Source organism: Antennarius striatus, chromosome 1, assembly GCF_040054535.1.
Source record: "Antennarius striatus isolate MH-2024 chromosome 1, ASM4005453v1, whole genome shotgun sequence".
In the NCBI taxonomy this organism is placed as follows: domain Eukaryota; kingdom Metazoa; phylum Chordata; class Actinopteri; order Lophiiformes; family Antennariidae; genus Antennarius; species Antennarius striatus.
In genome coordinates, this window is record NC_090776.1 from 10,324,709 (window position 1) to 10,342,345 (window position 17,637).

General features: G+C 42.6%; 1 protein-coding gene across 9 annotated transcripts in view; it reads left to right on the forward strand.

The window, feature by feature from the left end:
* Window positions 1–17,637, forward strand: part of tle3b (TLE family member 3, transcriptional corepressor b) — a 31,975-nt gene that overhangs the window by 1,776 nt on the left and 12,562 nt on the right. Inside the window, exons 4-10 of one of the 9 annotated variants that reach the window (XM_068335491.1) lie at window positions 244–307; window positions 3,275–3,319; window positions 10,518–10,580; window positions 10,960–11,064; window positions 13,643–13,681; window positions 15,772–15,976; window positions 16,681–16,697. In XM_068335491.1, coding sequence (XP_068191592.1) covers window positions 244–307; window positions 3,275–3,319; window positions 10,518–10,580; window positions 10,960–11,064; window positions 13,643–13,681; window positions 15,772–15,976; window positions 16,681–16,697 — 538 coding nt within the window. Of the gene's footprint in view, window positions 1–243; window positions 308–3,274; window positions 3,320–10,517; window positions 10,581–10,959; window positions 11,065–13,642; window positions 13,682–15,771; window positions 15,977–16,637; window positions 16,698–17,637 lie in introns of all 9 variants that reach the window. The other 8 variants (XM_068335127.1, XM_068335206.1, XM_068335277.1 and 5 more) reach the window with 8 other exon arrangements.

Consider the following 17,637-nt stretch of genomic DNA (forward strand, 5'->3'; position numbering starts at 1 on the left):
ACACGCAGCGCTGTTTACCTGCTATAAAAAACACTGACTTCCTGAAAAGAATAGGAAGAAGGAAAGTGCTACTGTTTTGTTCTATTTTTGTAGCTTCATGCACCAAATCTGCGCTGATGTCACTCATAAATATTATTGTTCTGTATTTTCTACATGGCTTAATACAACCAAATCAATAATATGTTGTAAAATATAATAAACTGAGCTTGATTTTTTATTTGTTTCTGTCTCTTCCTTCTAAAGCCTGAAAGTGGAGTACGATAAATTGGCCAATGAAAAGACTGAGATGCAGCGCCACTATGTCATGGTAAGAGCAACCATCATAAAGCTGTGAATCAGATTTAGCACCATCACCTCCCTTTAGCCTCAGGTCAACTGACTTGAGTGTTGCAGCACCAAGGCACCGTTGACATTTGTCTCAACCTGGTATTGTTGTTTCACACCTGTGTTTCATTGGACAAGAAGCTGAAGGGTTGGGGTGTATTTAGTAGTGGTTGAAACAACCGGGGATGATGTATCTATTGATTGGTGTGACTGACGTCCCTCTGTTGCTCCATGGTCCTCTTTGTGACCCACTACCCCCCCCCCCCAACACACCCAGAATGCGTGACCCACTGGGGGTTAATGATTGGTCTGCTGGCTTTGTGCAAGAAACAGAGGGTTTCCTGTATTTTATTTTGCTTCTCAACGAGGGATGCGGTGATTTTCTGCAACTATATAGATAATACATTATATGTTAGTGCCAAATGTTGTCATTTAAATAAATATTACAATATTAGTGACAGTAATTCCCATCTCTGTAGATTACATTGAGAAATATTGAAACTTTCAAATAAAGTAATGAAATTGGTGCTGAGTTCAAACAGGTGTTTGCTCCGGTGTTTTGCGTTGTATTGCCACCCTTTTACAAGATGTAATATAACGTTATTAAAGTAGATCAAGAAAAAAATGAGGAACTAATTTAACATTAACCTTAACATTTATTTACATAATTTTAGATTACAATTGAAACCTTTGTTTGACCTCTATGGCAGAAAACTGCGTCATCAGAATGTGGACTGTTGGACTAAACATGTTATTACTAATGCTGGCTTCTGAGAAGTGTTGATGCCCATCCCCTTTTCTAAAGTGTTGAAATAGTATTGGTAATAAGTAATTAATTACATAAGGAAATAGTCAGCAGATGAATAGCAAATAAAACAATAGTTTAGTTCTGATAGAATAGAAGTCCATGAGAAGTCTGAACAATAGTATATAACTGTACAGCTCTATTGTAACACAAGTGGAGTATGTGTTCTTTGTGTGGCAGCAGTTACTGGCGACTTATTCCAGAACTAAAAGCTCTAACAGGGATAATTGTAAAACGACTTCAGTACTGCAGTCAAAAGACATCATGTTTGGTCCAGTTTTTCCTGATAAACAAATAGAGAAAGAAAAAAGACTGTGCTCCTGCAAACACAACCCTGCACCGAGGGTCATTCTATTGAAGGAAAGTTACACGGTGTGCACGCCAGAGAATAATTTTTTATCCGAGTAGTTATGTAACTTAAACCGCCTTTTTAGTTTGTGTATGTGAATGTTTATCTTGTTTGTACATGAAAGGAATGACTAACCAAACACAGCAGTCTGTTTCTTAAATAGTTTTTTCCCTGTCGGTGCCCAGAATGTAATGGGAGTAGCTGTAATGCTAAAGTACTAAACAGTTAAAGACAACTTCCAGTCAAAGAAAACCATTGGTTGAGGATTAGCATGATGCTCTGCTTTACTTGAAAGAGGTCACCTTTAGTACTTGTGTGCTGCTCACTGGCTGGTGGAAGGTGATTCAGGATCTGTTTGTTAACATATTGATTCACAGACCATGTTTTTATGGACTAATTCACTAATGTCTGATCACCCACGCTATTCTCTAGTAACTCATCATCTACCTTGTTCTCCAGTTGTAACTTTAAAGGAAATTCTGAACTGACTGTCCCAGATGACATCCTAGTAATAGCTCTTACTGTATATATAATTTGATTAAAAGTCACTCATTAAACTGAGATTTACTAAATGTTATATACTGTATGTCAGTGTTCCCTGGTACAATGTTACCCCTATTAAGTACAAAAGCTGTGTGCTGTGTGTTATAATAAGACAGATGATTTAGTTTGTGTCCATGTGTGGCCTCCCAATGACACAACATCAACAGTGGATGATGTTGTCAGTAATGGTCTTGCTAGCCACTGCGTTTTTGAAGCCATATATTTTTAAATTGACTCAGCAGAAGTCAGAACAGTATCCAGTCGTCTGTTTTTGTTCAGAGAACAACAAAGACTAAAACTATTTGGTTAATGTCAGGTTTTTTAATTAATATTTTACCCCTGGAGAAAGTGTTCAACTTGTCTTTTTTCTCGTTTGGATGCTCAAGAAGATCGATTAAAATGTCAAAGGAGTCAAAAACAATTTATTATAGATTATTTTGGCTTTGTAGTCTTAAATTTGCTTTCTTAGGCCATGTCCAGCTGGATCTTTTCGAAAACACAACTTTTTTCACTCTGCATAAAAAAGATTTGCGTCCACACGACAGCGTTTTAGAAAAAATCTCCGTCCACATGAAACCACATAAATGTGTTGATCAACAAGTTTATAAGCAGAACAACTCCGGGAACGACAGGGGAGAGGACCGGGACTTGTGGAATTTCACGCTGTTCCTCCTGGAGGACGACCTCCATCAGAGTTCTCCCACCAGCAGGCATCGCGTCCCGGTCCGACACAGAATGAATGAATGAATGAATGAATAAATATATAAACTTTATGAGTCATATAGAAAGAAACAGACAAACAAATATCCAACTGTCAAGCATGTTTACGTATCTTTGACGTATAGCTGTTATACGTCAGAAAATAGCTGGTTTTGACTCCGTCCATTCTGTTTGTGTATATAGAAACGGGTCACACACACTGATGTCACAACGGTTTTCGTCGCAGGGAGATGCCCCCTGGATAGAAAAAGTTGCGGTTACAGTGTCCACACGACAATGCAGACCCGTCGTTTTCAGAAAGATGCGTTTTCGTCCCAGATATCTGCGTTGTTGTGTGGACGGAAGGCATAACCGCAACAAAAACCCGTGGGGCCTCTTTTTATTTCATACTATGAATAAAGTGTAGACTTGATCTTGAAGTTTGCATATCCTCTAATTAAATCTTTGATTCACAAAAATAAAATACGTAGCTGAACAGAACTTATGTGAGACACCATTTTGTTATGTAACATTCTGTATTCTCTGTTTTGCAGTACTATGAGATGTCCTATGGGCTCAACATTGAGATGCACAAACAGGTATGTAGCCATATCAGGGGTGATCTGTGTACAGACTAAACACTCTTGTTTTTCTCCCCCCTTGTGAATGAGGAATATAAACACACCTACAGACAGACACACAAACACACACATACCTGACCTTAGTGTCTACCCTCATCCTAAAATGGCTTCAGGTGGCACACACACATTTTGGCTTCCTGTGGGGAAAATGCTGACAGGCTAAACAACACGAAGGGCATGCTGCCTGATGGGGATGGTTTGATAAGATTAAAGTGAAGTATTTGGCAGACGGTCTGAGTGAGTGAGTGAGTGAGTGAGTGAGTGAGTGTGAGAGTGAGTGTGAGAGTGAGTGTGAGAGTGAGTGTGAGAGTGAGTGTGAGAGTGAGTGTGAGAGTGAGTGTGAGAGTGAGTGAGAGAGTGAGTGAGAGAGAGAGAGAGAGAGAGAGAGAGAGAGAGAGAGAGAGAGAGAGAGAATGAGTACACACACATCTTGACATATGCTCTGCCACTTCCGTGCCAGCCAGGCTAAAAGCTCATTAGTTCAGCTGCCACCCAGCACTGGGCATCAAGCTGCAGTCACAAGTCTTCTTCAGAAGAGAAGGGCAAAAATATCTGCAGCTCCACTACACTGTCCAAGAAGCGGTTTCAGTGGACCGGAGGGAGGATGTGAAAGTCCCTTCTAGTGACTTTGTTTCTGTTTCTTTATTAGGCTGCTTCCAGTTAGGCTTTGGCTGGTTTTGTCCAGGATTTTGCAGGCAGGTTGTTGTCATGTTAGTGAAAACCATCTCTCTATCCACATAGTTAGCTCAAAGCTCCACCAGGGATGCATGCTGAAATGTCCCTGGGGTAGTGAAGTGATTTTATAAGGACTGATTCACAAGAAACATGGGTGAATAGAATGTAGATAAAGTCTAAAGGCGAATTTTTTTTAAACTTCACCCATGCACAAATACACACATTGGATTAAATGATACATCATTCAGCACCCGCATCCTCCCATCCAGCCTTCATGTCAGCATTAATACTTTTACAAGATAGATATGAAGAGTCACATGTTTTGACAACAATCAGTAATGCTGATGGTAGAGAAGTTTGGGATACTGTACATAGAAACTACAGAGCGCTGATCCCTCAGACTTTTTAATACATTACAGCATCCGAATGGAGATTTCCCCTCAGGTTTTCATTTACAGGTAATTTTTTTTTAACATGCATCCGCTTCTTACAGCTGATCTTTTTTACACAAGTGTCCATGCATCATGTCACTACATCCACTGCTAGCTGAAAGGTCAATGAACAAAGTCCTCCCATTCCTTATTCATGTGCTTTATACCGAACAGTGTAGAAGAATACAACCTCATTGTTCCTGGCTTTAACATGCTGAGTAAAAACGATGCTAAAAGCTCTAACTGGTGCTGTGATATTTCTCTACATTAAAATATACGGCATTTTATGAAGACGTTTTGTCTGTAAACTCCTACAAGAATGTTGGAAATGTAAGTTGTTCTTTTTGTACAGCTGAATCAAACCGCTGACTAGATGTAGAAGAATTTTGATTGAAGATTAAACATGAATAAAAAGCAATATTTTTTTTGACTATTGGGATTAAACAACACATAAGAATAACATTTTTGGCTTTGGGAAATTAATGAGTTTTTTTTTTATTTTATGCACTGCCAATAGATTGCAGAGAAGAGATAATAGATATGCAGGCTGGCTGTAATTGGCTGGTTGGTGTAACTATTAACTATTGGTGTACTTAAGATAAAACATTTACTAATCATGCACCTTATAATCAATGTAGTCCTAAATACGAGCTATTATTACTTTACAAAAATCACTCAGATCACCCCTTTAAATAACATCGTCTAGCTGAAGATTTGACCTTAGGCCTTCTTGTCAGACAGCTGAATAATCTTTTAATCAGGTCAGATTAAGAGAGAAGAAAAGCTTAACATGAATTCAAGATGGCCATCTTTTGTCTTTCTGCACTTCCATTTCCATTTTCTCTGACCCTGTCTTGCCATCTGTTTCCCTCCATCACCGTCGTCTCCTCCTTTCCCTGACTCTTGTTGCCCCCAGGTCTTTTTACTGCCTCCTCTTGCCCTACGTGCTCCTCCAGTCCGACGATGAGACGTGAATGATGGCCCTTGTGTCATTAGCGGTGTGATATGATGTATGAGAGTCTGTCGGCGAGCCAGAGAGGTCAGGTGGGGGCTTCATGGCCTCAGATCCAGAATGTTAATGGCATCAGTGGGAGGGGGGCCAGAAGGAACAGCAGCAACACACACTGCACAATTCATCAGCAGGCATATGGCGTGCGTGCATGCGTGTGTGTATGTGTGTGTGTGTGTGTGTGTGTGTATGAGCACAGGCGCGTGTGCTAACTAAGTGTTTTCTGTTTATGAAGCAGCTTGCTGTCCCCTCCCACACACACACACCCCCCCCATCCAATTCTTAAGCGTTTTCTGTGTCTGCACTTATCACCAAGAGGAAGATTGAGGCGATGGAGGGTGGGGTGGGGGGGGGAGGAACTGGTTGTTATGGGTGGATGCCGGTGACAGTGGACAAAACGGGGGGTGGGGTTGGGGGTGGGGGTGGAGACAGGAATAGAGTGAGAGGCTTCGGGGTAAATGGGTTAATCGACTGGCCCTCTCCTGTGCATCTCCTTTGTTTATCAATAAGCCCGGTTGAGCCGACGCACCCTCCCCCCCAGACCCTGAATAATGCATGACGCATGGCACCCCCCACCATCTCTGCTGAACAAGTGCTTATGATGACATCAGCGAGAGGTAAACAGACAGCCCTTAGTTGTCCCTGTTGTTGTGATTGTTGGTGGTGGGGGGGTCGTATCATGGATGCATGCATCACACTTTGTTCTGTTATTGCAGCGGGAAAAAAGATGTAATAATCTCACTATGTGTTGTTATTGCTCTAGATTGAAAGTTGTGGGAATGGACACACACACACACACACACACACACACACACACACACACACACACACACACACACACACACACACACACACACACACACACACACACACACACACACACTTCTGTCATTTCCATATTAATGTCACATTCATGGACAAACACACTTTTCAACTGAAGTTTTAACAGATGCACGTCTTCATCGCTGCAACTGTGTTTCAGTTGAGCTAAGGGATGGTGTGTGTGTGTGTGTGTGTGTGTGTGTGTGTGTGTGTGTGTGTGTGTGTGTGTGTGTGTGTGTGTGTGTGTGTGTGTGTGTGTGTGTGTGGCTGCCGCCGGGGGTAATTTGTTTTGACAGTGTTTCTTATGATGGCAGAGGATGGAGGGTGGAGGTAATCACCCCCACTTGCTGTCAATAAGTGATTTTAATTAGCGCAGCTCATTAGGCTGCCTCAGCAACATGCCCTGCTGACTCTGTGGTTGGTGTGTATGTGTGTGTGTGGGGCGGTGTTATTGCTTTGTTTCTCAACATCTTTGTCCTCTGGTGGTCCCTGTTTGAGTGCTTGCATACATTTTGATTTCAGATCCTCCCTTAACATTAAAAACAAAAGCAACGTGTAGAAAAGATGAGTCCCAGCAAGGAGCGATCAACAGGTCTTGTGCCACTAAGGTTGTGTTCACAGTAAGCACAATGCAAATTCCTTACATTAATCTACTCATTTCATGCGCACAGATCCGTCAATTGAATTTGCTCGTAGTGCTTGTGTGAGGAACGTGAACAAATGTTTATTTTGGTCTTCTCATCACAATCCTTGACTGAAGTGAACACAGAGCTGCCTCGTATTTTCTGCGGAAGTGACAGAAAACTGAGGTTCCCAACATTATCCTTAGGCACACAAGGCTCCACACGCCCACGTACAGCGACGTAAACCTGTCCTCCACTTCGCATCAGCGTCCTGTAATCTCAGACTTCTGTGTCACACAAAATCTCACCGCCAAATTGAAACTTCCAGCTGGAATGCATGTTCTAAATCACGGCTCACAGCTTTGTCTTTGAGTCCGACTGCTCTGCATTAAAAAAAAAAAAAAATCAGTGAACACACATCATAATCAGCTGCTTTTGCAGCATATCAGGTAGTCATTTTTGATTATCACTTGTTGAGTGGACAGAGGAAACGGCAAAAGTGCTTTATCAAGTAGAGTCCTGTCTGTATCCTGTAGGGAAGAAGCTGGGGAAACGAGGAGCAGAAGGAGGCAGAAAGGGAGCTTGTGCAAATGAATAATTTATACAGGATTCCTGGAATTGTTTGCCAAGGTGATGATGGCCGACCTGTCTGCAAGCCAAAACAAACTGACGACGAGAACACACACACACACACACTATCTCCAGGGAGGTTGGCGAGGTTACTGGAGGCTATGAGACCTGCTTTATTCTGAAAGCCGGGCTAGAAAGCCCGGTGGAACAGTGTTACACAATTAGCTGCTGCGTGCTTGTGTGCGCAACCAGCTGAGGGTGGTTTTCTTTGTCGGTTCTTAATGTGGTTGAATGGAAGAGACTCATTTCACATGTGTGTGCGCACGTTAAATAAATAACCCACAATTAAATCTATAAACATAGGCTACATGAGCTCACTTGCATACTCTCCTGCAGAAATTGATGTCACCTCAGTTTTGTTTGCATGAGCTCAAAATAGGAGGCAAATACAAAATATTCTTCATGCATTTGTAATGAACAAGACATCTCTAAGTGGTTCTTTCTTCCTCTGAGAAGATAATTCCCGAACAACTGTCTCTGCCCTCCCCCATCATATGCCTTGTTTTCCTCGCCAATTGAATCCTCGTCAGAGACTCTGCTCTCTACTTTGGGGCTAATGCCCGAAGCGACAAACAGCCAAATGGCTTTCAACGCACCATTGACAGAGGAATGCAATGGAGAGAGGCTCTCAAATCTGCGGCGCTACTAGACAACCCTGAGTACCTGTAATTGTGGAGCTGTGGTGAAAAGCATCTGCCGGCTCTAAGGCTTCTGTTTTCAGTGGCTTCAAGTGATAATAAACTCTTTCCAGTGCCTGTCTCTGCCACTAAAAGCACTGTGGAAAAAAGTGCCTCTGAAGTGAAGTGGGAATCATTCTAGAGTTCTGTGAGTTATTAGATCTGATGTGTTACCAGTATTTTTATAAAAGGCGGTGAAAAAGGTGTGTAAATAAGCCATGTGTCTATTTGTCCTACCTGGCGTGGACTTGTGTGAGTGGAATGATTATGTTTGAAAGGACAGGATGTAGCCGATGGAGGTCAATCAGTTGAGCGGGTTTTCATCATGTTTCCCAAATTGATATCTGAGATATTTTTATTTAATCCTTTAAATTATAGTTAACAGAGGTGAGAATTGATATTGATGGAAATAGCACTGCAAAATTATTTTTTTTAAAAACCCAACAAAGTTAATATTCTCCAAAGTTCCTATTCCAAATTCAGAAGTAGTCAATACTTGAGGAACATTTCTTGTTAAAATCAGCGAAGGCTCTGCAGGCTCTCAGCTCTGTCACCGCCGCCTCATCCCATCCTTCAGAAGGAACTGCTGGAAGAAACCTTTATGTTTTGAACACAAAGAGCATCTGATTGTATGAATGTTTTTGGTTTCAAACAGTATTTCTAGTGGTGATTTGCAATGAATAAATGGATGTGTTTCTTTGTGAATCAGTTCGCGGTGAGGGTTTGTAATGTTGTTGTAATAGCTGAGTGTATCAGCATACCGCTGTGTCCTACAAGTCCCATGTTGCTCCTCTTGCAGCCATTTCCAGAGAAGTGGTGTGATGCTGAAACACTCTAATCCTACTGTGTGTCATTGTATCCAGCCCCCGCTAATGATGATGGTTTATGAGTCTCCATAGAGCTCTCCCCTTCTTTCTCAATGTGCCAGCCCGCCGTGCAGCCCCCTCCCCACTCCCAGTTATCCCTCATTAATTTCCCCTGCCGATCAGATCGACAGGCCGAAAATTCAATTTAATGACCTGCCTCTTTGCTGCGCCTAATATGATTTTACAGGCTGTTCTGGTCAGAGCCCCAGCCCAATTTACATAACGATCAGCCATGCCAGATAGCGTTACCCCAGCAACAGAAGAGGGGGAAGATGAGAGAGGAGGATGAGAAAGGAGGGAGGGCACAGAGGAGAATAGTTGAGAAAGGAGGGGGTGTGAGGAAGTGTTTGGAGGAGGAGGAGGCTAGATGGAGAGAGAAAGCTTAGTGCGTTTAAGGTCAGACTGGGGGTTGTGAGATAATTCCTGACAGGCCGGCAAAGGTCTGCCCCCCCACCCCCTCTTTCCTTTCTTCTCTTGCCCCTCTTCTTCAAAACGAAAGACGGCATAGAGGGCTGTGCGAAAAGCTACAGACACCTCCTGTCATCCGTTTCCACTTTTTTTTCTCCTCCTCCCCCCCTTTCAGAGTCAAACAAGGTTAAAGGAGAAAACGAGTGGAATGCAGCAGCATATAAAACGGCAGGAAGGACCCCCCCCCCACACACACACACACACCTGCTGGGCCTCCACCCATAAACCCTCAGAATCAATTAGTTCACCTCCCTCAGTTCAGTCAAACTACATTACCCTAGTGTCAAATCAGAGCGTTTCACATCACCATTCATCACTCCGTCGCCCCACCCCTTCCACTTTATCCACCTTTCTCCCTCTCTGTTCTCCTTCTCCCCTCCGTTTCCCTCCCGTGGCTGTAAAGATTTTTAGAAAGGAAATGGGTTTGGGCAAAATGTCTTGGGACATTCAAATGCGGTAGGCGGCCAGTGCAGCAGATCCATTTGTCCAAACGCAGCGCTGTAAAGTGCTTTATGTTCGTCAAGCCCTGCAGTATCCTCTTACTGTCCCAGCTAATATTGCACGGTCGATACCAAAGATGCCTCTGACAGATGAGCCAATGAGTTAACCTGTCTGCCTCAGCGTGCCCCACCCTCCTCTCTGTGGGCTGTAATTATGAAGTATGGGCCTCATTATGGTCACCCCATCCAGATGGTGTTAGCATATTTCAGCCTCCTAATGAAATAAGGCCTGATTCTAATGGAGGCAGGAAAGAGAGGGAGGGAAGTTTGTTCTCAGGCGGTCCCAATTTAGTTAAATACATGATCTATCCAAATGGAAGCTAAATTAGTTTGTGTGTCTGTAAAAAAATTCCCTCTTTTTTATACATGGTTTAATTGCTTAATTAAATTGTTGCCTGTGTCCTTCTGTCTACTGAATGACTACCATCCTCATGTTCTCTCTCTCTCTCCTACAGACTGAGATTGCCAAACGTCTCAATGCTATTCTGGCTCAGATCATGCCGTTCTTGTCACAAGAGGTGAACGTCTCCCCAGTTTTCAACACTTATGAATGAGAATGGATTCATTTAGTCCAGTAACAGGGAATTGTAAGGATGGCTAGTGTGCAGAAGTACCGTCAGTACGATTTATGGGAGTTAATCTTATTTAGTAGCAGACAGGCATTAATTAAAGATGGCTATGTAGACTTGAAGATAATATCTTAATCATAAAAATGTTATCGATATAGTTTGTAATAAATACATTGATTTAATCACTCACCCTTACTGAGGAACAACTTCTTTTTTGTTCCACTTATTAGTTAATAAATAGCCAAACATAATGTGTGTTTTATTTCAGTCTTAAGTATTGAATGCATTTCCAGCAGGAATCTAAAGTTCTGTGTTTTGTGTCCTTCAGCACCAACAGCAGGTTGCTCAGGCTGTTGAGCGAGCCAAACAGGTGACAATGACTGAGCTGAATGCTATCATCGGGGTACGTGGACTTCCCAATCTGCCTCTCACTGTGTGTATACCCCCCTTTTCTTCCTTTATTTGACTGAGCCAGGGGCAAAACTGCATGTGTAGTGGAGGACGGGCCCTGAGAATACAAACATGAAGGCTATTTAAAAGTACTGCAGTATGCTTGCAGGTTTATTTCTCCTCTGGCTGTTTCAGCTAAAGTGTTGTGTTCAGGTAACAGGAGAAAGATTCAGGATAAAAATTAAGCGAAAGTCAAAATCAGGATATTGAAATTTATTATTGTATAATGAACAATGCCATGCCCTCCACCTTTGCAGACTTGTTCCTGTCTTCTGTGGTTCATCATGTTTTGGTTTTAGTTCCAGTGTTGTTGCAATGTTCCGTCACTATGGTGTTCACTGCTTTAATCTCTCATTGTTGCCTGACCGTGACCTGTCAGCGCACAGTGAGTTTCCAACATCGGTTCTGCTCCGATTTTCTCCTTTCAGACTGAGACACAGAACATCTGATATAAAATAACTGCACTGCAGGCTGAGATCAGATCATAGGGTTTCTCACATTTCACTCTGCTTGCCCTTTAATTAGACCGAATCGTTCCAGCGAACAAGCTTCCACCCAGACCTCTGAACCAATAACAGGAGGACTTGGAATGGTCAGTTTGGGACAAGCGTTTGTGATCGGAACCCCTGTTATCGTGACTAAAGATTGACACGTTATAATACTTACCATCTAGATACTCTATTTAACTGGTATATTTATGTAAACCTTCGTTGGCATGGTTGCAATTATAGTTCCTTACAGGGATTAAACTGCCTTTTTATTGTTAATGTAAAAGAATTGTTTCAGAAAAACATTATTTTTCTCACTTGTGATTACTCTTGTATGTACATGCTGCATTATGGGTCTTCCAACAGCCCCGTATTTCTCAATTAGTTTTTAAGATCAAATGACCTTTTAATAGTAGTCAGCCTGAAACATAAATAAACCTCTTCCATATTTACTTTTTAGTGATTTGGTCTAGGTCTGGTTTTATTTAACTACCAGAAGCGTTGATGTTATTAAATAGCCAACTTGGACCCATATGGTCGGTGGTTAGTCAGTGGTTAGCGAGTCCCCGTGGTCAGGGGTCAAGCAAAATGAGGGGCAGACGTGGAAATTCTATCAAAGTAAATGAGCCAGGAGCACAACCTCCCGTTTCCAAGGTAATTACTTCCTTTTTTTAGTTCCCCCTCCCCCCAACCATCTCATTGACAGCGAGAGTGACCCCACCTTCATTAGGGAAGGGCATGCCCAGACAGAAGACCCAGTTAGCACATGCTCACACACACACACGAACACACACACACATACGAACACACACACACACACACACACACACACACACACACACACACACACACACACACACACACACACACACACACACACACACACACACACACACACACACACACAGAAGAACAACCGCTTTAATTACTGGGGTGACGAAGTGACAGGTGATAAATCTCCGTGTCCCCCCGGCGTGATTGAGGCGGCGCTGCAGCGGCTTCCCGTCATTCAAGTGAGATCCAAAAAGAATTGTTCTCTGGAACGTGATGGTGGATATGTCACGTTGGTCATATTTCTTTCTACAGCAGGAAGATCAGTAGAGCTGGTTAGTGAGAAGACACACAAACCAGACAAATGTACACAAATATGAATGTGACATCAAGATATCAGAAAGCCTTTAGATTACTATCGAAACTAGTTAGAATCATGATTTCAACTCATCCTGAACAATGCGAAGGGAAGCTGGGATGCAAACGAGTCCCTTCTGTCCTGCGTGTTGTTTGCATGAGCTTTGACTGGACGCGACACATGATTGAGTCTGATTTGAAGTGTCACATGCAGCCACTCATTTCCATCCTGTTCCTCCATCATTTCCATGATTTCTACACAGCGAGCAACTGAACTGTAGATAATAGTTAATGAGTCGGCTGCTTATCCTCAACCTCTCTGGAAATGATCATCTGGAACACACAACTAACATTGTTCACTTTTCTATTTGACACCACTCGTCTGCAACAGTTACCTCCCTGGTGAAGTGTTTCTGTTAAGTTTATGCTGTTAGACCATGTGTCATGTTGTGTGACATTATCCACACGTGTTATTTTAAACATTTGAATGTCTAGGGTTTCGTCAGTGTATAAAGCTGATGATCCAGGGGCCATTCATGTTTTGTTATATCCTACTAAAATGTTTCTTTTTTTATTAGAATGTTTTATAGAAATGAGACCAGCTTCATTATTAGTAGTTAGTAGTAGTAATTATTTATAGAGTGGATTCATTATTAATTTTTATTGATTAAAAGTGAGTCTGCTACTGCTACTATTTTAAAATTAATCCCCTCTCAAATGTGAATGTGATGCTTTCTTTGTGTTTGTTAACAGCAGGCTGAAGGTTTTGAATGAATCCTTCATAATTTTCCGAAAGATTAGTTTACGAGTTAAGAAATAAAAATAAACAGTAATAAAAATCTGCAGGTAACGTGACAGTGAAATTATCAGTGCATGCAGACTTGTTTTTGTAATCCTCCTCTTGCTAACTGCACCGTTTCTGGTTGAATGTCTCCTTTATTTCAGCAGCAGCCGTCGCCTCTTAGTGTCTACCCAGCTTTCATGGTCAGTGTTCTGGGAAGTTACCTAACATGGTGTTTTGAACTGCTTGCTGGCAGTGCAACACGTGTCTGTGCAGGAAGATGATGCCTTTGGTACAACGCATGATTTGACTGTGTTTGGGTATTTTTGTCCTTTGTCTGTTCCACTTCTAGCTGTCTAGATTTGACAGCATGACGTCTGACCACAAAAACTTTTCTTGTGTCTCAGTTCTTTTCTAACAGTGAAACCAATCACGTCATTTTTCGGGATTGTGGGTTCTAGATTTTGTATGGTAGTCTAATCTTTGTGGAGACAGTGGAATCCAATGTGATGAGCTGCAGACGCTGCTGTTAAGTGCAGAATAAGTAGGTAATGTGGTGATCATTGCCAGACTTGTTAAGCTAGTCTGCCAGCCGGTTTGTGCCGGTGCTGTTGATGCTTGTTCCACCTGACAGTACTGTTCTGCAGGGAGTCGGCTTCGCCTAGTTAACTTTAATTGCCTGTTTCCTATGGAAGTTGCCTGAGCTACAGCGGCATTTACACATAATGAAAAAAGATAAGTGTGAAAGGAAGCCAACTCTTTATCCATGAATATTGAATTGGAAGCAATTTATTTTCAGAATGTTTTTTCTCTCGCGTCTCTCCTCGCTCCTCTCCTCAGCCTCAGCTCACTAATGAGGCTTCTTGATAATGATCCCCGCACGCTTTTCCTCATTAGGCACACACAATAGGGACATCCCTGCCTCAATCCCTCTCTCTTTCATTCTGTTGTTACTTTCTGATTTTTGCCGCTCTCCCACTTTCTTGTTCTGGCTGCCCCTTTCGTTTTTTACTCCCTTTGCTTCAAAATGATGAACAGTTTCGACCCTCAGCTGCTAACAGTCACTGTAGGATTATTTCAGGTCCAGTCCGGCATAATAATGTGATTGAATGGTGCCAAATAAACCTTTAAATGTGGAAAACCAGTGGACACACCCATGTCTCCTTTAATGAACGTATGGATGAGGCTATTGAAGTACACATGAGAGGCACACGATCAAGCAAGCTGAATAACGTGTCTTTTTTTCTTTTTTTTTGAGAGAGACAGCTGATGGATTTACTAAGTGTTATTTAACCTTGTTTTAAAGCACTTGCTTCCCTCTTGCCTGTGTGGCTATTTAATTCCTGTCTGACTACTCACTTCTGGCTGCCGCTCACACAAACACCAATGGCCTCATGGGAGGCGTGTGTGTTCTCCACTGTATGTGTGCTTAACAGGGTTTTTCTGGAGGAGTGGGCATGCTTGCTTGGTTTTCCAGAGTATCGAAAAGTTTTTGAGGTCTTCAAGAGTGGACCTAGTGATTTGTGTTCCAGTCATGATTAACACTCGGTGTTCTGGACTGACAAAAATGTGTTACCATTTCCTAGTAGAGGAAACATACTGATCATTGTCTTGTAATGATCTGAGAAACAAAAATCAATCTGTACCAATGATAAGCACAGTGTGAAGAGAGCCATAGGTCTGAAGTGTAAACATAATTTGTTACTTTTTTATAACACAGATTCTGTCAAATTTTTGCTGAAACAGTTCAGTTGTTGTCTCTTTGCTTAATGTCAAAATAAAACTGAGGTTCCTGCTCATCAAAATGTGATAATTTCACGTTTGGTGTCTTGAGCGAGGTGATGACCCAATTAATTGATCAGAAAATACTTGACAGTTAATAAACATACATTTGTCATCTTCACCCAGTCATATTGGGGAAAAAAAAGTTAAGCATGAATCAGCCAGATTGTGCATGAAGTTGACAAAATGGCACATTGCTGTGTCTCTTCACATTGCAATGCACATGTAAGTAATAATAACACTAATAATTATGACACAGAAATCTGTTGGACACCGTCCACACTGTCATCACCACCAGGAACGGAATTTGTTTTTCAGACTAACTGAGCTGGATCAGCGTGTTGGCAGTCACCGCCGGGCCGCTATTATACATAAAGGGTTTGGCCTTAAGCTTAGTGCTTCCAGAACAAGCTGTAAATCACACCGTGAGCATCGTGGTCATTCATGGACTCTCTTCCCAGCCGACCCACTTGTCCTCTGTCCTGTCTCCTCTTTGTGTATTTGTTTACAGCAGCAGCAGCTGCAGGCTCAGCACCTCTCTCACGCTGCCCATGGACCCCCAGTCCAGTTGCCCCCACACCCATCAGGTCTTCAGCCGCCCGGCATCCCCCCTGTGACGGGTGCTGGATCTGGCCTGCTGGCGCTGGGTGCTCTTGGTAGTCAAGCCCACCTGCCTGTGAAAGATGAGAAGAACCACCATGACCTGGAGCACAGAGGTGAGGAGCACAGCTGGCCGCACCCCCCCGATAGTCTTTAAGCCCACAGCCGATTGGACCAGCCAAGAAATGGTTTTACCAGATAGATGTGTTTCACATTGTTTCAACCTGAAAATATTTATGTACAAAATACTCACATTAGGAACAAAAAGGAGAAAAGAAAGCTTGAACCTACTGTGTAGAGGTTAAGCATGTGGTCAGAGCAGCCAAAGTCATTAAAAGTCAAGTTCAACAGTCTCTAATGGGCCCAAAGGAAAGTTCTGTGAGCCGATTGGAATCATGACAGAATTGGATTGATAAAGGTTTGCGTCCAGTATTTCACCAAGTCTACAGCTGTGAATGTAAAAACTCAAATGGTTTTGATCCAAATGTCCCAGGGCTCATTTTAAGGTCAGAGGGTCCATTGGAAAAGCTAATGTTGAATGAGGACGGACACTAGTCTGATCCTTCATAAAAAAGGGCTGCTGTCTGATATAAGAAACACCAGGAAGTGGTGTTTTTAACAATCATAAAAGCTATTAGGGATCATTTACACACTGTTAACTTATTAGGAGGTGAGAGGAGGTGCATTCAGGAGAGTAATCTTTGTGTGCGCTAATGTTATTACTGTTATCTGATTGGTGACATCCATACTAATTTGTGTTTTGCTTTTGTCTCTCCTGGCCCCTCATCTTTTCACTCGCCTCTGGCCATCCCCCTGAAAGAACGCGAGTCCAGCACGGTACGTTGACTCTCCGTCTCTAGTGTGTGTCTCGACTATGCCGGTCTCTGGCGCTCTGTGTTTGGTGATTAGGTATACTTTACAAAGATTTAAGCCCCCTGTTTGATGGAAATTCATGCTCTCTGTGTAAGAACACACACACTTTTGTACTCTGGGGCTTGACTGAAATCAAATAATGAAGTCTGGCCAAATAAACCAGTGCCACCTAATCCAGGTGGAAAATGACTCCAATCACTGGGCGGGGATTAGTAGTCACATACCTCCTTTAATTTCAGCACAATTAAAAGCGACTTTGACTGTCTTTCCCCACTTCCCTCATAAATTTAAAGGACTTACTGTTGAACACCTGACTACATTTCATTTAATTCCATCTACCGTTCTTTTCTTTTGAACATGCCTTTATTTTCTGCTGCCCCTCGCCCACTTACTCCTGTCTCTCACCGTCTCGCTCTCTCTCTCCTTTCCTTCTCATGTTAAAGTCCTTGTTTATCGCACTGCGTTAAAGCTCTCAGTTAGCCGGGTCTGCTCGTCTAGATCGGGTTCCCATTGACTGACCATCCTCAATGAGGCCACTCATGTCTGAAGGGAACACAAACTCTTCCCCCATCTTGTACGGTGACAAGGAGCTGCCAGGACCACCTTACCTGATTCCTCCACCAACCCTCACTATCCACTCCGTCTCACACACACTTATACGCACGCACGCACACACTTTGTTTTCTTAGGTCATCTGATACCAGAGTCGGGGGTGAGTGCAGGGTTATTGAGTCTCAGCAATCTTTTAAAAGTCACGGCCTCATATTCGCAGGCTTTAATGCTTTAGGAGACATTTGTCTGTCAGACCTCTTCACCTCTTCACACCCAACCCGAGTGGATTTCTTTTCCACAGTAGTAGCTCAACTAATTTCTCTATTTTGACCTGAGAAGGAGGGTGGTGGAG